This window comes from Nyctereutes procyonoides, unplaced genomic scaffold (assembly GCF_905146905.1).
Source record: "Nyctereutes procyonoides isolate TBG_1078 unplaced genomic scaffold, NYPRO_anot_genome, whole genome shotgun sequence".
NCBI lineage: Eukaryota > Metazoa > Chordata > Mammalia > Carnivora > Canidae > Nyctereutes > Nyctereutes procyonoides.
This window is the reverse complement of record NW_026575131.1, coordinates 33,063,661-33,090,577: the sequence shown is the minus strand read 5'-3', so window position 1 is coordinate 33,090,577 and position 26,917 is coordinate 33,063,661. Positions and strand designations below refer to the sequence as shown.

General features: G+C 36.5%; 1 protein-coding gene across 1 annotated transcript in view; it reads right to left on the bottom strand.

Moving 5' to 3' along the window:
* The window catches only part of DNAH12 (dynein axonemal heavy chain 12), a 211,420-nt gene that overhangs the window by 102,158 nt on the left and 82,345 nt on the right, over positions 1–26,917 (bottom strand). The window contains exons 30-39 of the mRNA XM_055344074.1: positions 22,924–23,033; positions 19,451–19,634; positions 19,187–19,327; positions 15,656–15,739; positions 14,948–15,136; positions 9,315–9,434; positions 8,351–8,539; positions 7,048–7,199; positions 3,329–3,467; positions 2,030–2,196 (exon numbers count right to left, since the gene is read on the bottom strand). Of these exons, the coding sequence (XP_055200049.1) occupies positions 2,030–2,196; positions 3,329–3,467; positions 7,048–7,199; positions 8,351–8,539; positions 9,315–9,434; positions 14,948–15,136; positions 15,656–15,739; positions 19,187–19,327; positions 19,451–19,634; positions 22,924–23,033 (1,475 nt within the window). The remainder of the gene's footprint in view (positions 1–2,029; positions 2,197–3,328; positions 3,468–7,047; positions 7,200–8,350; positions 8,540–9,314; positions 9,435–14,947; positions 15,137–15,655; positions 15,740–19,186; positions 19,328–19,450; positions 19,635–22,923; positions 23,034–26,917) is intronic.

Below are 26,917 nucleotides of genomic sequence, written 5' to 3'. Positions count from 1 at the left end.
TTTAAATTTTTTTTTATTTATTTATGACAGTCACAGAGAGAGAGAGAGAGAGAGAGAGAGAGAGGCAGAGACACAGGCAGAGGGAGAAGCAGGCTCCATGCACCAGGAGCCCGACGTGGGATTCGATCCCGGGTCTCCAGGATCGCGCCCTGGGCCAAAGACCGGCGCCAAACCACTGCGCCACCCAGGGATCCCGAGACTATTCTTGTTTGTAGCTGGTTATAGATGGGGTGACCGTATGTTCCATTTTGCCTAGAACAATTCTGGGCAGGCTTGTCCTGGAGTAATTATTAATAACACTCCCCTTTTACACTCAGAAATGCCCCCAGTTTGAACAATTATATAGTCATACTATTTATAGCAAAGTCCTGATTTTGTTTTTGCATCTCAAATATTGAGAGCACATAAAAATGTCTAAATAGTATCTGTAACACTTCTGTTATATAGAGACCCATTGGAGAACAACAAATATCTAAAGAAATTTTGATCAGAAAGAATTATATGAATGGCTCAATTTAGATGAAACCACTCAAAGTGAAAATGTGTTTATTACTGATAGGCCATTAAGTCCTTTAACACTGAAGTTCTTGCAAAAAAGGGTCAGAGGATGTGGGAGAAATCTATACAGCCAGTCCTTACTCTACCAGTACCCCTAAGAGAAAGTATGAAAATATGACTTGGTTTTTGCCAACAACCCTAAAAACTGTCAGGAGGGGGCTTGTTAAGTAAATTATGGCAGGATCCACACAATTAAATTGTATTAGAAGCCAACAAAATGAAAAAAAGCCAACAAAATCAGATAGACAAACATTATGGATAGTTTTCAAAAGAAAATTTTAAGTGCAAAGAAGTTACAAAAGATTGTGTAATAGGAGTCCATTTTTTAAAATAAAAATATGTTTGTATAGAAAAAAACCTGGAAGGAATAAGACAGAACACGAGAGACTCCTAACTCTGGGAAACGAACAAGGGGTGGTAGAAAGGGAGGTGGGCAGGGGGTGGGGGTGACGGGCACTGAGGGGGGCACTTGACGGGATGAGCACTGGGTGTTATTCTATATCTTGGGAAATTGAACACCAATAAAAAATAAATTTTAAAAAAATACACTATTAATAGCAGTTATCTTCCGGACACAAGATTCCAAGGGCCTGTAGTAATAACAAAAATATATTTCCAAAATATGACTTAGCTTCAAAATTAGTCCATCCTTGCCTTAGATTTAAAAAAATCATGCATACTAGGGGTTAGGAAAGTACATTTAAGAAGAAGAAATGAAGAATTATTGATCCTAACCAAAAAATACAATGTCTCACATGTTGGAAACCAACTATAGCATAAAAATGGGATGGTGGGTGGGGTGCCTGGGTAGCTCAGTCCTTCATAAGATGAAGCCCTGCCGTGTGTTCTGTGCTCAGAGGGGAGTCTACTTAAAGATTGTCTCCCTCTGCACTTCCCCTCACTCATGTGTGTGTGCACGCATATGCATGCACATGTGTGCATGCTCTCTAAAATAAATAAATCCTTTTTTAAAAATGAGATGGAGGGAGCAGAAGAGTTATCTATGAAATTGGTGTCAAAATCAAGCTATTTCAAGGATATATAGTCCCAAACAGTCACAGAAAATACAGAGAATTTAAAATGGCAGAAACATAGGATGCTGATTATGGTTACTTAGGTTGAAGCTTACTCACAAATCCTAAGCCTTGGGAGAATGGTACTTTGAAAAATGTAATCTGTAGGTTATTTTCGATGATTGTAAAGGAAAGAATTTATTCCATTATTGAATAAACACATTCCCAACACTGGATTATTCATCCCAGTAATCTAACTCACACACCCAGAGGAAAGAATGTCATAAAAAAAGTACAGAAAAATCTTCCAAAAATTTCTGTATAAGAAAATCTGAGCAACCATTTTCCTCCATACGTAACTTGCAAAAATGCCCTACTTTGATGTGAGAAACTAAGATAGAAAAAGAGAGCAAAAATGACTTCAGAATGGATAATTAAGACTCTAGTTAAATAGTTACCAGTGCCCACAATCAAAAAATTGTCGTAGTAATTCAATAGGAGGTTGAGCTCCATATTTCTCCAATGCAGGCATATTCATGTCATCTATAAAAATCACACACTTCTTTCCCATAGGTGGTCCAAAAACTCCTTTGCGTCTTTTATCCAATCTAGCCATAATAATATTCTAAAATAGAAAGAAGAGTAGTAGTATTTAAAGTCATACTTAACCCCAGGGAAAAAATAGAATTTACAGTCTAATTATAAGCGCTATGTGTCGTGTATGTTTATATTTATTCATTTTTAGGGTGATATCAAACCTTATATTCAATATCAAAGAGCATTTACTGAAATTCTCCCATGTGCTCAGAATTATTACATACATATTTACATATTTATATTGCACACAAACACAAAATATTTTCCTCATTGGAGAGCCCAACATATCTATTAATTTTAACTTATTCAATTCCTAAAAACACTAATCTAAATTTGTAAGATTTTGGAATTCTATAGGCTGAAAACAACAGAAATAAGCCAAATATGTCAGGTGAGAATGGACATAAATTTAGGCATGGATGGTTATAATAGAGACTAGAAAAGGTCTCATGGACAACTTTCAACTTGACACAAAGAAAGGGATGTGCAGCTGCATGGTTCCTGTCACATACGATCATACAATAGTCCATAGCTTGAGAGGTATGTCTTTCACGGACAGAGCTTCAGTAAACTGTAAATGCTCTTAAGGGCCATCTGGGAAGAGTCTAAAAAGAACAATTGAAAGTTCTCACTCTCAATAAAATATATATATATATAATATAAAGATAGACTTGGCAGCAAAAAAATAAAAAGAAAACAAAGAAAGTTCTCATTTTCTTCCAGCTCCCTCAAGCCCCTGGCTTTTCTCCAGTTAAGAAATCAATTGTGGCTTCTTCTTGGACTTAATTCAAAGGATAACAAAGCTCAAGAATCCAGTATTAATACAAAAATGTTCCCTTGAATGTGGTTCCAACATTACAATTCTCTTGGAAATCATTAGTTAATTGGGATGTCTTTTATCCTTTGTTTAAAATAACAATTTATAACCTAGGGATTTAATTAATAAAAATGGGAACATAAATTTTTTTTAAAATGTTCTCTTGAACTTTTGTCCTTAAAGTTTTTTTTTCAAATGTACTTATAATGCCAAAAACAAGAGTCTTGAAGTTCCCTTTAAATTATAGAAGACTTACACAGCTTATTTAATATACAGTTTTAAACACTAATCAAATAAGGCAAAAAAGTTAATTACGGACCCATGTTTCTGGCTTTAAACGAACCTGAACTTGGTTGGCGCTGGTCCGTGCAGAGAAATTAACATAAAAAGGGAAATACTGGTCCTTTTCCAAGTGATTCATTAGTTTATCCTTCACATACACTGATTTTCCTGTACCTGTTGGACCCACTAAAAGCAGTGGCCTTTATGGAAACAATGAACATATCATCAAACAAGAGAAAAAGTCAGAATAACATTTCTATTACAAAAAAAAAACATTTCTATTACAAAAGGCTGGAATTAATTGAAAACCTAAGTAATGAAATCACCTTTATCTAAAAATTCACATTTTAATCCACCACTGTTATTTCATGTAAGACTGGTAAAAAGTGAGACTTGGCACACACATCTGCTTACTGTTACTGAGACTTTCATAGTAACAAACTATTATTGCTATGCCCCCAAAATACTCATAAACAAAGTAATAACACGCTTTGCTTTTCAGAAAAGAAAGCTAAAGTTTGTCTCCTCAGAAAAGTGATGTATTTGTACTTTTTCAGTTGGGGGTCCAGGTAAGAGAGTACAAGGTAGAAGAGACAGATTCAAGATGATGCCATTAAAATAGGTTTAGGCTGTTTTGCAGTTATTAAAAAACTAGGTGACTGTGAAGTATAAAGCTAATAGTTATATTACACCTGTTAATAGCATTTTAGAGTTTCCTTTAGAAGCATATACTTACTTCTTGAAAACATTTGTCCAAAAGCAAACTCTAAGAATTCTTCATTCAGTAGGGCCTCAAGGCAGGGTTTCTCATTCTTGAGTGATCATAACTAATTTATATTTTATTTATTTTTTAAAGATTTCTTTAAAATTTATTCATTCATGAGAGACAGAGAGAGAGAGAGGCAGAGACACAGGCAGAAGGAGAAGCAGGCTCCATGCAGGGAGCCCGACGTGGGACTTGATCCCGGGACTCCAGGATCATGCCCTGGGCCGAAGGCGGCGCCAAACTGCTGAGCCACCCGGGCTGCCCGATCATAATTTAAAAGAGAAAAAAAAACCCTATGAGTTTATGTTCACATGGAAAGACTGTTTAAAATTAAAAATTAAACACTGATTCTTTAATGGATGACTTGGCCCCACACAATACAAAAAGACAAACACAAGGACTGAGCAACAGTGTTCTAAGAGGTCATCTAAAGGGCCCAAATTATGTCAATATTAATTTTAAATATTACCATTAAAGCATAAACATAAAATTAAAGTTCTTTTAGAACTACAGTGGCCTCTGAATGTTCATCTATATGTTTCAGTCTGAGTAACACTCGCCTTATGGAAAATTATTTAAAAAATTTTAGGGGTGCCTGGGTGGCTCAGGTGGTTAAGTGCTGCCTTTGGCTCAGGTCATGATCCAGGTCTTGGGATCAAGCCCCGCATCAGGCTCCCTGCTCAGTGGGGAGCCTGCTTCTCCCTCTCCCTCTGTCCCTACCCACCATGCTCTCTCTGTCAAATAAATAAATAAAATCTGTAAAAATTTTTAAATAAAATACTGTGCTTAACTTGGAGCCCATGGACCAATAGAAGAAATTTTTAGTATTCAGGGAATCTATGAACTTGGATGACAAAAAGGTTATATATTTATTTTTACTATCTTTAACTAAAATGGAGCACTTATATCAATAGTACCTGTGTCTTTATCACTAATAGAAATCACAGATATTATTCTAAATATTACAATGGTTACAGATATCTCAAAAATACCACTCATGCCTATTATTTGAAATTATGATAGGCATCAGACCCACTGCTAGATGACATTATTTAATGTGTCAAGAAAGCAGCACATGTATTACTACCATACCCAGATTTGTCTAATATCTTTTTTTCAATGATTTTATTTATTTATTCATGATAGAGAGAGAGAGAGAGAGACAGGGAGAGGGAGAAGCAGGCTCCATGGCAGGAGCCTGATGCGGGGACTCGATCCCAGGACTCCAGGGTCACGCCCTGGGCCAAAGGCAGTTGCTGAACCACTGAACCACCCAGGGATCCCCATGATTTGTCTAATATCTTAATGGGTTTCAATATCTCCTTTCCTTTGTAATTCTGTATTTGTATGTACTCATTTAAAAGCATTATTCTAGGGGTGCCTGGATGGCTCAGTCAGTTAAGCATCTGCCTTCAGTTTAGGTCATGATCCCAGAGTCCTGGGATAGAACCCTGAGTCAGGCTCCGTGCTCAGTGGGGAACCTGTTTCACCCTCTGCCTCTAACCCACCCTCTGCTCATGCTCTCTCTGAAATAAATAAAATCTTTTTAAAAAATTAAAAAATTTTTAAAGTTAAAAAAATTATTATTCTGATAAATGGTTCATAGCACAAAAGAGCTCTTACACTAGGAACTTCCCAGAATAGTCTAGTGACTTCCTTGCCTTCTTCTTTTCAATATTAGCCTCGAAATGCAAAAATGTAACAAATAAAGCACTGAGTAATGCACAGAAGTGTTGAGTCACTATACCCACACATCTGAAACTAATACAACACTGTATGTTAACTATACTGGATTTAAAAATACTTTTAAGTGTAACAATAGGGATAAAATAATGTTCCCTTATGGGCTATTTTTCCTGTGTATGTAGTTTTTTTAAAAAATTAAACTAGATAAAATTGTCTTGAAAATTCACTAAGAAATAGGTTCTTTATCAAAAACCAACCAAACAAGAAAAAAAAAAAACTATGACATTCATGCATATTATTTAAGCTTGTCTAGTTTAAATAGTATTAATGATAAATGATAATGTTTTAAAAGAAAAATAAGTATAAGAATGTCATTAAGTTGATATGAATACGCCCTACAGTACATGCTAGGCTTTTGATTAGTGTCAGGAAATGTGTCAGGAAATGTACACTCTTCTTGATGTGCTTTTCTGATTTAAGTCTATGATTTTTTACAATATTTTTAAAAGATTTTATTTATTTATTTAAGAGAGAGAGAGAGAGCACAAGCAGGAGGGACGGGTAGAGGGAGAAACAGCCTCCCTGCCAAGCGGGAAGTCCGAAGTGGGACCTGATTCCAGGACCCACTTGATCATGACCTGAGCTGAAAGCAGATGCTTAACCAACTGAGCCACCCAGGCACCCCTAGTCTTCGATTTTCACATTCATCTTAAGTTATGAAGAACTGGCATAGGACATACTTGAAAAGTGCTAAATGGGAGAATGTGGATCATGGTTAATACTCAGGAGCATATTAAATCTTTGAGGTGTAGAATACATATCTGTTTACCACTAACACTGCAACTGATTTTTAGTTCACTGTTACTCATACAATAAATATAAGGTGGCTTATGAGGTGACAAAGTATGATGGCTAATTTTTGGTGTAGGTAATAGAAAACCTGGATTCTAGGTTTGCCACTAGTAACAGAGGTCACTGTTGGGATGTCAATTAGTTCCTCAGGGTCTTAGTTATCTGAAAATGAATGACCTCCAAGTTTACTTCAAAAGTCCTATGATCAAAAAAAAAAAAAGTTCTATGATCCAGGGTTTCTGGGTGGATTAAGTATCTGACTCTTGATTTCAGCTCAGGTCATGATCTCAGATGTGTGAGATCAAGCCCTGCATCAGGCTCCACATTGGGCATGGAGCCTGCTTGGGATTCTCTACCTCTCCCTCTGCCCTCTTCTCCCACTCTCTCTCTCCTTCTCTTAAAAAAAAAAAATCCTGTGATTCTATTAGAATGGCACTATTATATTTAAATTCCATGTCCATAACAGAGTTTCTTACTTTGCATAGGTAATACTCAAATCCATTAGAAATGTATATCTAATTGTGTCCATTGTAGGGACTATGATATCTTGAATCTTGACACGTTTTTCTCCTAAATTAGTACTTTTAATTAATTCATTCCAATGGAGCCAGCGACCTCTGTTTTTCAACTAAAAGAGAACATAAGTTTTAAAATATAACCATGCACTTGATACCTGAAAGGCTCTTTAACACACTGATGTCATGTTTGCTTTTAAAAACTTAGTTTATCATCATAATAAAACCTTTTGTGGGAATAATTAATCATCATAATAAAACCTTTTGTGGGAATAATTAATCTAAAATAATGAATATAATATTTTATAGTCATGAAGTAGATTAAAAAGCACCCATGAATCCACCACCCAATTTAAAAAAACACATTTTTCTTTGGATTAACTATCCTCCTAGTTCAGTGCTATAGCTGGCATCAAAGAATTTTCTTATTATCTGGCAAATTGTACAAACACGTGGTAATTTTGTAAGTCTGGGTGAATGTTACTTTAGTAATTCATATTCCTAATTTTTTTAAGTTGTGGCTTTCATTTCTATCAAAGTTATATATGCATATATTTTAAAGTCAAAACTTTTATGAAGGTTGAGAAAAACAGTAGTTTCCCACTCTTGTTTCCTCTTCTCCAGCAGCCATTATACCTTTACCCCTTAAGCTGGACATTTGGAATTCACCGCCAACTCAGAGAATATGCTTGTGTTATCATTTCTTGATTTTTTTTTTTTAGTTTTAGAGATTATTTTGTTGACTTCCCACTATGACTAATGAAGATGAAACTCTGCTTCGGGTCATATTCTGAAGATTCTGTATTAGCATGGTGCTGGGAAACATTTCTACACTGGTAGTCAGGAGAGCTGGATTCAGGTCCTGATTTTGCTAGCAACTCGCCCTTCTAGGCTTGCCTCTTTCTCTGCAAGTCCTGAGATCTAGGGAAAGCTATACTTAAGACTCTCTGCAGATCTTAGGTCTCTGTGAAGTAAAGTTTGCATGAATCTGAATGATTATTCAGATGCTTGCTGTTTAAAAGAATCGTTTTGTACATTTTTTTAAAGTGGAGAAAATAGATTTAATTTAAATCTGAAACTGTAAAATAGCCTTAAAGAAAGTTTATCTGCACCATCCACAAGCTAAAGGAAGAGAAACAAAAGAGAAGGAACAAAACTGCGAACCATAGGGCTCAAGACAACACTAGGATGGGAACTCAGAGCTGCCAGCTGCTCCAACACTTTGTGTTTTATAGTTTATCATAACTAGCATTTCATACCATACCTCATACACGTAGTCATAAACCAGACCTTTTTCATCAAATTGGCATTCCCATTTACCAACAGACTCAGGCACTGGGTTGTTTCCATCTCTTCCCAGGATGACTGCCCGTAGGAAAGCATCAAAAATGATCCGACCGTCTGTATCACAACTTCCTCCAATGGACCAAATCAAAGAAAATATAAAGGTAGCCTGTTGGTTAAAAAAAAAAAAAAAGTTTAAACGAATGATTTAAAATAAATTTTTAACAAATTCACTAAAATTTATCATATGACGGAGGCCTGGCTCACATATTTGGAAAAGGCCAGATCTACAGAGATACTGGAGTGGAGCATAGCTAAATCAGAGAGAACAATATTTCTCAGGCACTATCTATCTAAATTTAAAATGCCCATATACTAGGGTGCCTGGGTGGCTCAGTTGGCTGAGCATCTGACTCAATCTCAGCTCAGGTTTTATCTCAGGGTTGTGAGTTCAAGCCCTGTGTTGGGCTCCATGCTGGGTGTGGAGTCTACTTAAAAAAATAAAAATAACATGCCCATATCAAATGATCTAGGAATTCCTCTTTTAGGAGTTTACCCCCTTTAAAAAAAAAGATTTATTTATTTATTCATGAGAGACACAAAGAGAAAGAGGCAGAGACAGAGGCAGAGACATAGTCAGAGGGAGAAGCAGGCTCCTCGGAGGGAGCCCCATGGGGGACTCGATCCTGGTATTCCAGGATCATGCCCTAAGCTGAAGGCAGATGGACTCAACCACTGAGCCACCCAGGCGTCCTATATCTTACTTTCTTTAAATTTTTTTTTAAGTCAGAATACTAGGTCAGGGTGATTTTGATGCCTTCAGCTAATCTTTTGGTGCTCACCAAAAAACAGCTCTGGACTGTATAGTCTTCCTTAACATAATTATCATTTCCAGAGGCACATTTTATTCTGTAAATTAAAATCTCATTAAGTGTAAAGCCTACCATAATCCAAATACGAATATGCTTGCTTGTAGGATCATTTTCTAGCACATTACAGAGTAGTACTTCAAAGAGGCGTGTGAGAGATACAACCACATTGCTATCACTTGTTGGAATCAGTTCCTGCAAAGTGGAAAGAGTAAGATACTTTACTTTCACCTTATTTGGAGAATAGAAAAAATATTTCATCTAAAAACTCTCACACTAGTCAGAATGGCTAGTATCAAAAAAATAAAAAATGACAAGTGTTGGTGAGGATGTGGAGAAAAGGAAACCCTCGTGCACTGTTGGTGAGAACACAAACTGGTGCAACCACTCTGGAAAACAGTACAGAGGCTCCTGAAAATATTAAAAATAGATGTACCAGGCAATCCACTAATTCCACTTCTGGGTATTTACCCCAAGAAAATGAATTCAAAAATATATAAGCACACCTATATATATATATTGCAGCATTATTCACAATAGACAAGATATGCAAGCAACCCAAGTGTCCATCAATAGATGAATGAAGAAGTGTGGTATATATATAATGGAATGTTACTCAGCTATAAAAATAAATTTAAAAAGAATGAGATCTTGCTATTTGCAGCAACATGGATGGACCTACAGGGTATTATACTAAGTGGAATAAGTTAGACAGAAAATAAGTTAATGGAATGAATTTGTATTTTGGAATCCTCATTCTGGTAGAAGGATGTAGAATGCATTGGAACAGCTCTATTAAGTTGATTCAGGTAAGAAATTATAAAGGTCAGAACTGTGGCTACCATAAGAGGGAGTGGTCAGAAGAACCTGAATGGAAAGGAGAGGAGAGGAGAGGAGAGGACAAATAAAAGTTAGCAAGAAAGATCAATAGATCCTGGGGACTAAGTAGATGTGGAAAATATGGGAATAAATTATGAAAAGAAAATCCATCACTCATCAGAAAGATGAAGCCTATTTTTTATTATTTGCAACATATAGTATTAGAATTTTAAAATTGTAAAACTGAAAAATGACTATATTTTTTCTATGAAGACATTGTACAGAATTTTCATAAAGTAGAATTCACTTTTTTCTTATGTGCAGAACATTTTTCCTATCTCTAAAGTAATATTTTAAGATGAAGAAAATCTACTGAATACCTTTTGCCTTCCCAATATCAATATTTTTATTTATATGTAAGTTACTAATGTGTATGAGTGTGTGTGTGTGTGCGCATGTGTGTGTGTGTACATGTGTAGCAGGTTGAATGGTGGTCCCCAAAAGGAGAGGCCCATGTCATATCCCAGAACTCATGAATGTGATCCTAAATGGAAAAAAGGTATTGGAAGATGCAGTTAAGGATCTCAAGATGAGGAGATCATTCTGAAATATCCGACCCTAAATCCTTTTAAGGGTCATATGGTGAAGAGACAGAGTAGAAGCCAGGTGAACTTGAAGAGATTAGAGTTATGGGGATAATTATGAACTATTACATGCAAACAAACTGAATAACTTGGAAGGAATTTATCTAGGAATAGATAACTTGGAAGGAATTTATCTAGGAAAACGTACAATCTACCCAGACTGAAGTAAGAAGAAATAGAAAGCTGGAACAGATCAATAATAAAGAGATGAAATAGTAATCAAAAACTTCCTAGAGTCCAGATGACTTTACAACCAAATTTTACCAAACATTCAAAGAAGAATTAATACCAATCTTTTTTAAACTCTCCCAAAAAATAGAAGTAGAGGAAATACTTCTAAGCTTACTTTTTGAAGCTAGAATCACCTTGATAACAAAGTCAGACAAAGGAATCACAAGAAAATTATAAGCCAAAATCTCTGAGGAATATAGATGCAGAAATCTTCAATAAAATACTAGCAAACTGGGGCAACCCTGGTGGCTCAGTGGTTTAGCGCCACCTTTAGCCCAAGGCATGATCCTGGAGACCCGGGATGGAGTCCCACCTTGGGCTCCCTGCATGGAGCCTGCTTTTCCCTCTGCCTGTGTCTCTGCCTCTCTCTCTGTCTCTCATGAATAAATAAATAAAATCTTAAAAAAAAAATACTAGCAAACTGAATTCAACACACTATAAAGATTACATGCCATAACCAAAAGGTATTTATGCCTGAGAGGCAAGGGATATGCAAATTAAGCAATGTGATATGTCATGTTAACAAAATGAAAGACAAAAATCACATGATCATCTCAATAAATTAAGAAAAAGCATTTGATGTTGGAGAGGATGTGGAGAAAGGGGAACCCTCCTGTACTGTTGGTGGGAATGTGACCTGGTGCAGCCACTCTGGAAAACTGTGTGGAGGTTCCTCAAAGAGTTAAAAAGCAGATCGGCCCTACGACCCAGCAATTGCACTGCTGGGGATTTACCCCAAAGATACAGATGCAATGAAACGCCAGGACACCTGCACCCCGATGTTTCTAGCAGCCATGTCCACAATAGTCAAACTGTGGAAGGAGCCTCGATGTCCATCGAAAGATGATGGATAAAGAAGATGTGGTTTATGTATACAATGGAATATTACTCACCCATTAGAAACGACAAATACCCACCATTTGCTTCAACGTGGATGAACCTGGAGGGTATTATGCTGAGTGAAATAAGTCAATTGGAGAAGGACAAATATTATATGGTCTCATTCATTTGGGGAATATAAAAAATAGTGAAAGGGAATAAAGGGGAAAGGAGAAAAAATGAGTGGGAAATATCAGAAAGGGAGACAAAACATGAGAGACTCCTAACTCTGGGAAACCAACAGGGTGGTAGGAGGGGAGGGGGCGGGGGATGCGGGTGACTGGGTGACAGGCACTGAGGGGGGCACTTGAGGGGATGAACACTGGGTGTTATTGTATATGTTGGCAAATTGAACACCAATAAAAAATAAATTTTTAAAAAACTGCTAAAAAAGAAAAGAAAAGAAAAAGTATTTGACAAAGTTCAACCTCCATTTGTGATTAAAAACTCTCCACAAAATAAAGGGAAATCTCTGCAATAAGATAGAGGACATTTATGAAAAGCCCACAACTAAAATCATAATCCCTGGGGTAAAACTGAAAGCTCTTCCTCTAAGATTTGGTATGAGGCAAGAATGCACACTCTCACCAATCCTTTTCAACAAGAAGTACTAACTAAAGCAATCAGACAAGAAATAAAAGGCATCCAAATCAGAAAAGAAGCAAAATGATTTCTATCTCTAGATAACATGATCCTATATGTAGAAAACCCTAAAGACTCCATGCAAAAAAAACAAAAACAAAAACAAAAAAACCTTTTAGAATAAATTCAGTAAAGTTACAAGATACAAAACCAACATACAAAAGTCAATTGCATTTGTTTACACCAACAATGATCTATCTGAAAAGTAAATCAAGAAAACAATCCCATTTATTATAGCATCAAAAAGAATAAAATACTTAGGAATAAATTTAACCAGGAATGTGAAAGATCTGTACATTGAAAACTGTAAAATATTAATGAAAGAAATTGAAGAAGACCCAAATAAATGGGAAAACATTCTGTGCTCATGGACTGGAAAAATTAGCATTGTTAAAATGTCCATAGTACCTAAAGTGATCTACAGATTCAAAGCAATCCCTACCAAAATTACAAGCATTTTTGGCAAAAAAATTTTAAAATTCTAAAAATTTGTGTGGAACTACAAAAGATTCCAAATAACCAAAATAATCTTAAGAAAGAACAGAGCTGAAAGTATCACACATCCTGATTTCAAATTATATTACAAAGCTCCAGTAATCAAGTAATCAAAACAGTGTGATGCTGGCATAAAAACAGACATATAAACCAATGGAACTGAATAGAAAATCCAAAATAAACCCAAACATAAAGTCAACTGATCTTCCACTAGGGCAACAAGAATACACAATGCGGGAAGGGGCATGCCTGGGTGGTTCAATCCATTGAGCATCCAACTCTTGGTTTCTGCTCAAGTCATGATCTTATGGGTCATGAGGCAACCTATAAATTTAGGGAAAATACGTGCAAACAAACCATGTATCCGATAAGGTGTTAACATCCAAATTTATAAGAAACTAACACAGTGTAATAGCAAAAAAAACCCAAACATTCCAATTTAAAAATGGGCAAAGGACCTGAACAGACACTTTTTCTAAAGAAGATATACAAATGGCTAATAGGTATATAGGAAGGCACTCAACATCACTAATCACCAGAGAAATGCAAATCAAAACCAGATATCACCTCACACCTGTTAGGATGACTATAAAGATGAGGTGATTAGTCTTGGTGAGGATGTGGAGAAAAGAGAACCCTTGTGCACTGTTGGTGTGAATATAAATTGGTACAGCCACTGTGGAAAACAGTATGGAGTATCTTCAAAAAAGTAATAATAGAACTACTATATGATTCAGCAATCCCTTTTTAAGACATGAAATCAATACCTCAAAGATATATGTTCATTGCACTCCCATGTGCAATGGAACTACCATGTTCATTACAGAATTATTCCCAATAACCAAGATATGGACACAAATTGTTTATTGATGGAAAAATGGATAAAGAAATATTATATAGGGCAACCCCAGCGGCTCAGCGGTTTAGCATCACCTTCAACCCAGGGTGTGATCCTGGAGTCCCGGGATCAAGTCCCACGTCAGGCTCCCTGCATGGAGCCTGCTTGTCCCTCTGCCTGTGTCTCTGCCTCTCTCTCTCTCTCTCTCTCTCTCTCTCTCATTATCTCTCTCTCTCTCTTTCTGACTCTACTGAATAAATAAAATCTTTTAAAAAAAGAAATATCATATATATGTATATATATGTGTGTGTGTATATATATATACCTATATATATATCTATAATGGAATATTATTCAGACTTAAAAGAGAAATCCTGCTACTTGCAGCAACAGGGATGAACTTTAAGATATTATGATAAGTGGAAAGTCAGACACAGAAAGGAAAAAATTGCATGTCACTTATATGCAGAATCTGAAAGTTGAATGTATAGAACCAGAGTAAAATGGTGGTCACCGGGCCTTGGGAAGTGGGGTAATGGGGATACATTGGGCAAAGGGCACAAAGTTGCGCTTAGATTTAAAATTATAAATTATTTTTTTAAAAATTTTAAAGATTTTTATGTATTTATTCATGAGAGACACACAGAGAGAGAGGCAGAGACACAGGCAGAGGGAGAAGCAGGCTCCATGCAGGGATCCTGACGTGGGACTTGATCCCGGGTCTCCAAGGATCGCGCCCTGGGCTGAAGGCAGCACCAAACCACTGAGCCACCTGGGCTGCTCTATAAATTATTAAAAATTTTTAAATGAAACCCTGAGAGAGACACACACACACACACGTGAGTACAAATATAACCATTGAAATCTGAATAAGATCAGTAGATAGTATTAATGTCAATATCCTTGTTGTGATATAATGTAGCCTTGCAAAATGTTACCACTGGGGGAAACTGGGTGAAGTGTGCATGGCACTGATTATTTCTTACAAGTGCATGTGAACTACTGATTGTCACAATGAACATCCCATTTTAAAAAGTGAATACCAAATGTCTAAGAAGAAACTGATTTTAGTTATTTATCCTACTACTGTGACTTTAGACTTAGGTCAAGTTGAATGGAAACTAAAAAAACTTGAACAGATCAGAGAATTACAGTGTTACCTTGCAGTTTTTCCTACGAAGCTGTAAAGTGGGCTTTATTAACCAGTCAACAAGTCCTCTCAGAAGAGCCTGATGATCTGGTTCCTGAAGAGGTTCTTTCAGGGAATTCAACCACGAGGATACAAGTGGTTCCCATCCTAACTGCGAGGGTTCCAAATAAATCATGCCACAGCGGCTTACGGTGGCTGGCTAGAGAAAAAAGACATTTTATTTTTCAAAGTTGTCCTTATGCCAGTGGTACCTGGCAGTTATTAACTACTTCTTTGAATGACCTATAAGGCCTTTCATGATGAAGCTCCTGTCTTCCTCTACAGCTTCAAATACATTAGATGAAATGTTTGCTATCACAGATCCCCAGACATGTCATGGCTCCAGGTCTTTGCATATCATCTTGTCATGATTTGGAATGCCTAGGCCCAGCTAATCTCCCTAGAGAAGTATTAACCCTCAAAACCAGATAAAACACTCAAACATTTTCCATAGTCCTCCTCTACCCAATCCCCTCTTGGGCACTCACTCCCTCCATATTCTTAAAGTACACACGCATAGCAGTACAGTGGGACTATTTATAAGCTTCTTATCCTCCCTAAATACACTGGGTCTTATTCATCTTATCCTGCTGCCTGACTTGTCTTCTGACACATAATAAAAAATACCTACTGACCAAATGAATACACAAACTACTGTTATATTAAAATATCAACTTACTGAGGCCTGGGAAAGGTCCATTGCTTCAAAGATGAGACTCATTTGAGGGGACATCTGAATGATTTCTCCACTCATAAGGCAAAGCTAAAGGCAATTATTTTTCATATGTTTATTTTTTAAAAAAGCAAACTTCTCAGGTAAAAATTTTTTCTATGTATAAGATAATATATATCCTGCTGTGATATAATGTAGGAAATATTAAAACAGAAGCCAGAAAATTGTAATTCAAGGTCTAGCTCTGTCAATTACTTACTAGGTAAGCAAATACATAATATCTCTGAGACCCAGCCTCTTCATCTATAAATAGGGATAATTTCTCCCCCATCAAGTTAAGCAGGAGGAGAAATACATGACATACTGCAAAAATCCTAGACAAATTTCAGTTCTCACTATTAATAAAATCACATGAAATACTTCCGACTTTATAAAGTTGTCAGAAGACCTCTTTATTAATATGAAAGAGAGAAGTTGAAAATAGATAATAGCATGGACATTCAGGTACCCATCTCTTGGATTTAACCAATGTCAACATTTTGCCACATTTGCTTCATTTTTTAAAACAGTATTTTAAAGAACATTATGCATACCATGGCATTTCACGTCCAAATATGTCAATATTCATCCCTTAAAAGTAAGGAGTATTCTATATAACCTCAATGACATTATCACAGCTTAACAAAATTAACCAAAAACTCCTTAGTATCATGTAATTCTCAGCCAGTACTCAAATTTCCTCAGTTGTATTAGAAATGTCTTTTCAACTGATTCTTCAAAACAAGTCAATCAAGGCCCATGCATTATATTTGCTATGCCCTCTTGATTGCTTTCAATCTAAAATATTCCTCTTCAATCAAATATGAAAACACCGAAATTTATCAACTGCTTCCCTTGTGCCAAATTTCTTTCTTATCCTTTATTATTAAAGTCATTTTAGCTTCTTAATCTCCTTGGCTTCTATCTTTGGAATTATCATTTGCTTTCAAAAATTTTAATAATTAATACTATTGATATTCCAAGTTAATTTCATTAGTAAGTCTTCCTCTTCATTTATTTTTCAGTTTCTTCCTTACAACCATCACTGTAGCCCCAGCTTTGCCCCTATCTAGTTATATGGCAACAAGGCAGTATTTAGCATTCCTGGACTTGTTTCTTATCTGTAAAAAAAAATGAATGGTCTAGAGCTTGATTGTCCAGTGTGCTAGCCAGCAGTCATATGTGGCTATTTATATTTAATTTTAACTAACTAAATCTAATTAATTTAACTATTTAAACAATTTAATCTTAAGTAGTTAAAATTAAAAGTCAGTTCTTCAATTGCACCAGCCCTGTTTTTCAAAAGATTTTAAGTAATCTCTACACCCAGCATGAGGCCTGACCTTACAACCCTGAGACCAAGAGTCACATGCTCTACTGACTGAGCCAGCCAGGGAACCCTGTACTAAGCCATATTTCAAATGCTCAGTAGCCAGCTACACATGACTGGTAGCTACCTTCTTAGACAATGCAAATATTTCTATCATTGCAGAAAGTTCTATTGGACAGTGTTGGTCTAGAATACTTTTCATTTTCTACCAGATTATTTCAGCAAACATTGTCCTATTTGCTTCAAATTTGAGATGTGGAATCAGTTTTCTCCTTACTCCCCCATGATGTTTCCCAAATACTCTACTCCACCCTCTCTACCCCTTGCTTCTTTGACAAACATGCTTGTTCTTCTCACTTACCAGCACCCAAGCAACGCCATCATTGATACTTGGTTCAGTTTCTTCCTCTCTACTATAACCCTGGCCTGACCCAGTGTCCATGAGGAAGAGCATCATGACATGGCAGCCCCTTAGTTCTTTGATTACCTTGTCTTCGTTTACTTTTCTAAGGCATTCTAGTCATCCACTTTATATACCTTAGGACCTTCTCTCCTGGAACACTACACAATTCTGAAATACTAAATTCAAGCATGCCAGTCTCTGCCTGAAGCCTCCTATCCATCCAGTGCTCTTACCCACTGACTCCTACTACACTTGTTCTTCGTTTTCATTTCCCTCATTATTAAGCAGCTTCCATTCTACCATCTAGCACTTTCAGTACTCTCATATCAATATCTTTAAAGTCCTTCTGTACTTCCAGCTTGGCAACTTCGTCTATACTCACATCCAAACTGCTTAGACTGGTAGGGAAAATCTCACAAAGGTGGACCTTGGCACTATGACTAATCCTCAGATATGTTTCTCTGCTTTCATAGGCACCTCTCTTCCTCATTTTCAATAATAGGTAACTTAAATCTCCTTTTGTCCTCCAATGTGCAAAGAACCAGGGTCTACCAGTTCACTAAATAAATAATCAATTAATCAAAAGGATTTGCCTTCAAATTTCCACATCAAATCCATGTTTACTTGTATCTAGACCTATCCGTTCCTACTTCCCTTTCATCCAATATGAGACAATCCTCCTACCTGGCTCTGAACCAGACCCTTATTAGCCTTTCTCTTATGAATCAATACTACTTCTTAGCTCAGTGAATATAACAGAAAAAAGGAATATGAATAAATGATCAACTACCCATGACAACATGCTGGCATATTTGTTTGAATGCTAATTAATTTGCTTATTTAGTAGTGTAGTTATTTTATGTAAGTATGAAAATAAATTATGATATATTCATATAAGTTACTAATACAGACATAAAAAGAATAAAATGGAACTACAACAACATGAATATCACAGAAACCATGCTGACCCCAAGAAGGAAAACACTAAGGAGTATGATTCCATATTCATGAAATTCAATAACCAGCAAATTAATTTATCACAGTAGAAGTCAGAGTAGGGATTGCCCCTGCGGGAAAGTGTACTGATTCAGAAAGAACATGAGTGAACCATGTAAATGCAAGAAATTTTATTCATTTTTATTTAAATGATGGTTATGTGAAGGCACATATAGGTTTTAAAAAAGGGCAGAACCTAAACTTAGTCACACAGTATAGTTTATATGTTATCTCTCAATTACAAACAATACTGAGAGGATTTCCATTTTCTAGTTCTTCTGTGTATCTCACAGTGCTTGTATGTATTCAATGGTTTCAAAAAGGAATGAACCCTTTTTATTTCCTCCTAAAATATCGAAGTTCTGTAAGAAACCCTAAAACTAGAATCACTTCACAACTTAACGTCTATTACATTATTATGCCCTCCTGCTAACACAATGGTTTTAATACACTTTTATTCTACAAAAATAAATTAAGCAAAGGATTTACTACAGTATAGTTTTCATTGAAAAGATAATTTATAAACTTATTAAGCTTGCTGCATCCTTTACTGTAAATATATAATCCTAGTCAATCAACTGTTGAATACATAATATTGCTTAACCATGTCTGCATCTATTTTGCTTTTTTTTAAAAACTGTGGCCCCCCCCAAAAACCCCATTTTACATTAAATCTACTATATTAACCTTTTTCTAAGTTTATATAGTTCAGTAGTGTTTGGTATATTCACATCGTGCTTCAGTTTTGCTTTTAATCATGATGAGTTACCTTTTTATTATCATCCAATACTGTGTTCATGCTCTCTATCCACAAAGTGTCAATGGGGCCATCAAATACAACCCATTTCCGGTCTGGTGTTTCTGATAAGGCAAATTCCCTAAAAGCATTGGCCACAATACCATCAGTCCACTAGGGAAAAAAAGATTTGGAAAGCTTCCTTTATAAAACAATAAAGTGATCATATTAAGAATATCTCAAATTTCTTGGTTTAATGTGTATTTTCAATAAGAGAATATTTATACTATAAATTACCTCATGAGACACTGGATCAAATTGTCCAAAAAGTTGGCCCATAGTAATGGATTTGGGGTTTACAGTCCTATAAATGACCTTTTCTTCCTCTCCATAGCCACGTTCATTCATAAGAGTTAGGGTATCAGCCAGCACATGTAGAACTTTTGTCTTACCAGAGAAAGGCTCTCCTACTAACATGAAACTATTAAGGAAAAGAATAATATAAGAAGATTCTAAAAAATAATGGTAAATTATTTGCCTGTATACTGGTGTATAAAATATTAGTATTTATAATTTTTGAAGTTCTATGAATTTTTCTCAGACTTGAGAATACATTTAACTTCTGAACTGGTTAATCTCTAAAACTCACTAATTAATACCACTATCTACAAAAGAGAATATAATAAAAAAATCTCCAAATAAAAATGAAAATGTAACTGTACACTCTTAAGATTGAAAAAAAAATGTCTCTCAGCCTCCTAAGGAGAGAAGTAAAAAAGGTTCCCCTTCCTCAATTTATTTGCTATAATAATTGTTAGTGCTCTTTGCCAATACTTCTGAATCTCCCCTCTCCCATCACATAGGAAGATTCCTTGCCCTCTTGTGGAAATTGTAGTGACTAATGAGCAATAAGAGGGTGTTACTTCCTAACAGGGGACAGATCACTGCCAGTGATGGAGTCTTTCAGAGCTCTCTTCTTACAGAGCTTCTCCCTCCAGCACAGCAGTGACCCATAATGTTAAGATTTTGGCTGCTCCAACAGCCTGGAACCCTGAGTAATTATGATGAGTAGATCTTTCCTGTTAACCTAAAATGGACACAGTATGAATGAGAAATAAGCATTTGTTTTTTTAAGTCACTAAGATTTGGGTCTTAGTAACTGATCATTTCTAAAGAATAACCTAAGCCCATCCTTACTGACAGAAACTGGTTCCTAGAAGGGCAAAGTATTCTACCCATAATAAAAAAGATTTAAGGGGAGCCTGGATGCCTCAGTTGGTTAAGCATCTGCCTTTTTGGCTCAGGTCATGATCCTGGCATCCCAGGATTGAGGCCCATGTTGGGCTTCCCGGTCAGTGGTGGGTCGGCTTCTCCTTTTGCCCCTGCCTCTATTCCTTCTCTCTCACTCTCTCTTCCTCAAATAAATAAAATCTTTTTAAAAACTTAAAAAATAAAAAGAAATATGTGGCATTGGCTTAGAGACCAGGTTGTGGATGGCAAATTAACTGTTATTAGAGATAAAAGATCAGCAATTAATGTTATACAATGATAAAACACTTGGTAAATTTGTTCGTAAGATAACTTGGGAAACAGATAATATATCTAATGAAATTGTCATTTTAGGAAAAAGGATAATAAATAGAATATCATTATTATATAATTCCAGCTGATGGCTACATTTAACAAAGAACTATTGGAAAGAAACAAGCCCGGGGGGGGAGAAAAGGCCAGTTTGCAAGTTGGAATAAAAGAGAATAGAGGAAGTCCAGAAATTCAGGAATCTACAACCAACTTATTCTCATCCCCAGTTAGTAAAAGATAAACTGAGAAAACCTTCAAAAAACAAATATCTACTCAGCCTGGCACCAAGGATCATATTAAGGGGTAGGGCCATTGTATCACTATTAAAATCTATGAAAGATTAATATGGTTCCCAGTAATCATTTCAGGAGGATAAAATCATTTCAGGAGGTAAAATAGATTAAGCTTGTGGCCTTCTCAATTAAGTTTGACAGGCTCAAGGATACTGCAAGGAAATTTATAAAGGTATGACTTTATAAAGAATATGCTTGTCTACCGGCATATAGAGCTGCTTGGAATCAAACAAATAAGAAGCTTACCAAGTTTTTGAGGGAGTTTACTGACAAAGAAAACACATGTGAATGTTCGAGACTTAAAAATGATCCTTGCAGGGGAACCTGGGTGACTCAATTGGTTAAGCATCTGCCTTCATCTAAGGTTCTGATCCCAGGGTCCTGGGATCGAGCCCCACATTGGGCTCCCTGCTCAGCGGGGATTCTGCTTTTCCCTCTCCCTCTGCTCTTTTCCCTCACTCGTGCTTTTTCTCTTAAATAAATAAGAAAAATTTTACAAAAATGATCCTTGCATATTGGATGCATGAGGGTTGATTTTTCTAGTTTCTCTATTTTTGTATATGTTTGAAAATTTATATCATTGTAAGTTTTGTGTTGTTTAAAATCCTGCCTTTAGGGATCCCTGGGTGGTGCAGCGGGGGATCCCTGGGTGGCGCAGCGGTTTGGCGCCTGCCTTTGGCCCAGGGCGCGATCCTGGAGACCCAGGATCAAATCCCACGTCAGGCTCCCGGTGCATGGAGCCTTCTTCTCCCTCTGCCTGTGTCTCTGCCTCTCTCTCTCCCTCTCTGTGTGTGACTACCATAAATAAAAATAAAAAATAAAATAAAATAAAATAAAATAAAATAAAATAAAATAAAATAAAATCCTGCCTTTAAAAAAAATCATGACCTTTGAGACCGCAACTTTCTATAGGCAGGAAGCAGGCTGAAGACAGTTCTCAGCTCCCAGGAACAAATTCTCTATTGTCCACCTCACATGTGACAGGGAAGGAAATGAAGATGGATAGACCTCTCAAGAAAGTTGAACCAGTATCCATGGAAAATAGTTAACTAGAAAGCCCCTGCAAAATCATGCAGAAGTGGATCCAAGTTTTATGGGGTTTAAAGTTTCTACAGTCAGTGAAGTAGGAAAAAATTATATATATTACTATGGATACAGAATGTCCACAGCCTCTTTAATGATACCCTTATCTAATAAATTATGTATATCAAATGATGATGACTCCTTGGAAAGGTCCCTACAAGTGAGAGGTCCTGAGGTTGAAACTATCAGTTTAACAGTCAATTTATCGCTGGAACTGGGGTTCCCCAAGTGGGTTTCAGAATTGCTACCAGTGTTGGCTGTGTCTCCAGTCCTTCAATTTCTGGATAGTAATGTTTGCTCCAATAGCCTGTGCTAGTAAGCCCACTTTTATAATTAAAACTAGGTGTGTGGAGGGCAAATAACTTGTTTTTCTAGTCTGTAGGTCTTTCGATTAAGAGGAACAACTGCCAAATCTGATGCAGAAACTAACATTATCACCTAGAGATCCTGAACCTTAAGTATAGTTTGTTGATTGACTAGAACTTTTAAGTTGTTTTCTGGGGAAAGAAGGGTTTGTGCATAAAGGAGAACAAATAACGAATCTGATGACTAAAAGGGCAAACTGTGCTCATCGCTAGTGCTACATCACTGAATGAGCACGCCTTACCAGTCCTTGTTGGATGGGTAGCATGAGAGAGAAATAAACCTTTGTTTTAAGTCACTAGAATGGAAACTAGGGGATGGAGCTTGTCGTTCTCTAGCCTACCTAGCATACAAAATTTATTGAATCCTTTGGTTCACAAATTTTGTTTTAATAGTTTGACTTGAAGAAAGCATCTAGCAAAGGCAGACAATGATAATCTATAATCTTACCCATGTCTCACAATCATCATTTCATATGTTTGAATCATTTTTTCAAGAAAAAATTTAACTGGCTGAACATTATGTACTTTGCACGCATCATGAGCACATTCTAAAAATTCCTAAAATAAAAGAAAAATGGAATGCATTTTTATAAAATGGTATTATAAATCACTTCATACATATCATAAATAGACTTTTCATTTTGAAAATAAAAATTGGGGCAGCTCTGGTGGCGCAGCAGTTTGGTGCCACCTGCAGCCCGGGGCGTGATCCTGGAGACCCGGGATCGAGTCCCACGTCGGGCTACCTGTATGGAGCCTGCTTCTCCCTCTGCCTGTGTCTGGGTCTCTCTCTCTGTGTTGCTCATGAATAAATAAATAAAATCTTTTAAAAAAATAAAAATAAAAAAATAAAAATTGCATCTTCATATACTGATAAAATACTTGATAAAGGTTTTCTTAAAAGCTTAATTTTTTAATTAAAAGGAAAAACAAAAAGAATTCAATTACTTTATTTTTTTTTAAAGATTTTATCCATTTATTCATGAAAGACACACACAGAGAGAGAGAGAGGCAGAGACACAGGCAGAGGGAGAAGCAGGCTCCATGCCGGGACCCGGATGTGGGACTCGATCCGGGTCTCCAGGATTTAGATTTATGTTGTTTCCGAAATGATAAAATTCAAACTTAAGGTAAATTATAATAAGTCAAGGGTGTATATTTTAACCTGTGGAGTGACCACTGAGGTGCTAAAATTCCAAAAGAGAAGATTAATGGAGTAACAAACACAATCTGAAACCCAAAAGGAGTCAGTAAAGGAAAAAAAAGGGGGGGGGAATATTGAACATATTAAAAAGCAATATGACATAGCAGTTTTTTTCTATGGCGCTGGCTCCCCTTCGTTTATCTGTATGTACACTGAGCCACTTGGCCATGCACCTCACAGCACTAACTCCTAGTAGCATTTTTCAAACCAGAAACTTTGGATCCATGGATTTATTGCTCTATTCATGGGAGTAAAAGAATTCTCTATGACATGTTAACATTTTTGTGTTTTCATTCTGATTTTTAAAAATCATATTAGCATACTCTGAATCATCTTGACAATTACCTGTGGTATAATATAAAAATACATATGGTCTTTATTCCCAGTCTCTAGCATAGAGCCCCCTGTAACGCTTAAAATTTCCTGAGTGATAGAAGTATGTCTTTGTTGTTCTTAATGAACCCTTGTCAATCAAACCCAAGTTTATGTTGATGAGTTGACTTAGGTGGGTACCTTAGCCTTGGGATGGGGCCAGTCACAGGAAAGACCCAGGGATTAGGAGGTTGGAATTTTCAGCCCTACTTACTAGCCTTTGGTGAATGCATGGGGTGGGAGGGAATGAGAAGGGAGGAAAAGAAAAGAAGACTGCACTCTGTAAAAACACCTGAACAACACGGTTCAGAGAGCTCCTCAATATGCAGGGAGGATGACATACACCCTGAAGCATACTGCCACCCACCCATACCTACCTGACCCTACACACCTCTTCCATTTGGTTCTTCCCAAAGTGTATCCTTTGTGTGTGTGTGTGTGTGTGTGTGTGTGTGTGTGTTTTAAGTAGGATACACACCCAACTTGGGTCTTAAACTCACAACCCTGAGATCAAGAGTCCATATGCTCCATTACTGAGCCAGCCAGGTGCCACTCCCCCTACCACCAAATTTCATCCTTTATAATAAACCAGTAAACTGGGGATCCCTGGGTGGCTCAGCAGTTTAGCCCCTCCCTTCAGCCCAGGGTGTGATCCTGGAGTCCAGGGATCAAGTCCCGCCATGGGCTCCCTGCGTGGAGCCTGCTTCTCTCCCTCTGCCTGTGTCTCTGCATCTCTCTCTCTCTGCCTCTCTCTCTCTCTCTCTCTCTCTCTCTCTCTCTCTCTCTCATGAATAAATAAATAAAATCTTAAAAAAATAAACCAGTAAACATAAACCGTGTTCCTGAGTTCTGTGGCTAGTCTAATGAATTATCAAAGCTGGGCAGGAAAATTGTGGAAAACCCAGTCAGAAACATAGGTGGCCCAGGACTTGAGACTGTCTGAAGTGAGGGCAAGTCTTGTGAAGTCTGACACTAACTACCAGGAGTCAGTGTCAGAATTGAATTGTTGAACATCCCCTTGGTGTGCAGAGACAGAGAACTGGTTGTTGGTTTTGGGAAACACCCTAGAACCACATTATTCTGATCCTGCCATAGGATGTACATTAGCATTTGAGTTTGAAGGTTAAAAAAAAAGTCTAAAAAAAGTAAATGGTGCCTTTAAGCAGATGGGGTGGAAGAACTGAATCATCAAATGGAGAAAGGTAGATTATACATGCTGAACTCAAAATGTATTCACTGTACATTTTACCATAGAAATTGCCACAAGGTAACATTTAATTTCAGCCACATATCATCTATCTCATTAAGATTGTTTTGTTTGTAATTTTAAAATTTTGATTTTTGGCACAAACATAGACATATAGATCCATGAACAGAATAGAAAACCCAGGATTAAACCCACAATTAAAAAAATTTTAAAAAAACCCACAATTATACAGTCAATTAATCTTTGGCAAAGCAGGCAAGAATATGCAATGGGAAAAAAAACAATCTCTTCAACAAATGGTGTTGGAAAAACTGGACAGTTACATGCAAAAGAATGAAATTGGACCACTTTCTTACACCATACATAAAAAATAAACTCAAAATGGTGAAAGACCTAAATGTGAGACCTGAAACCAGGAAAATCCTAGAAGAGGTCAAAGGCAGTAATGTCTCATACCAGCCAAAGTGACATTTTTCTAGACATATCGGAGGCAAGGGAAATAAAATAAAAAATAAACTATTTGGACTTCTTCAAAATATAAAGCTTCTGCACAGCAAAGGAAACAATCAACAAAACTAAAAGGCAACCTAAATGGGAGAAGATATTTCCAAGTGATATATCTGATAAAGGGCTAGTATCCAAAATATATAAAGAGCTTATAAATTCCAACACTCAAAACACAAATAATCCAATTAAAACTGGGCAGAAGACATAAATAGACATTTCTCCAAAGAAGACATACAAATGGCCAACAGACATATGAAAAGATGCCCAGCATCACTCAATATCAAGAAAATATAAATCAAATCCTCAATAGATACCACCTCACATCTGTTAGAATGGCTAAAATCAAAAACACAAGAAACAAGTTTTGGCAAGATATGGAGAAAAAGGAAGTTTCTTGCACTGTTGGTGGGAATGCAAACTGGTGTAGCTACTCTGAAAAACAGTTCCTCAAAAAGTTAAAAAATAGAACCACCCTACAATCCAGCAATTTCACTATTGGGCATTTACCCAAATAATACAAAAACACTAATTCAAAGGGATACATGCACCCCTATGTTTATAACACCACTATCTACAATAGCCAAATTATGGAAGCAACCCAAGAATCCATTGATAGATGGATAAAGAAGTGGTGTGTATAAATACACACACACACACACACACACACACACACAATGGAATGTTATTCAGCCATAAAAAGGAAGGAAATTCTGCCTTTTGCAATGACCTGGATGGAGCTAGAGAGTATAATGCTAAATGAAATAAGTCAGTCAGAGAAACACAGATACCATATGATTTCACTCATACATGGAATTTAAGAAACAAAACAAATGAGCAAAGGGAAAAGGAGAGAGAGAGGAAAAAAAAACCCCAAGAAACAGACTCTTAACTATAAAGAACAAACAGATGGTTAGTTACCAGAGTGGTGGACAGATAGGTGAAATAGGTGATTTCTTTAATAGGGATTAAAGAGTACACTTATCGTGATGAGCATGGAGTAGTATATAGAATTGATGAATCACTGTATTGTATATCTGAAACTAATATAATAGTGTATGTTAACTATCCTGAAATTAAACTAAAAACTTAATTAATTTTTTTATCTTGATTTTACATTAAATAACAGCTATAAACAGAAGAAATTTACTATGT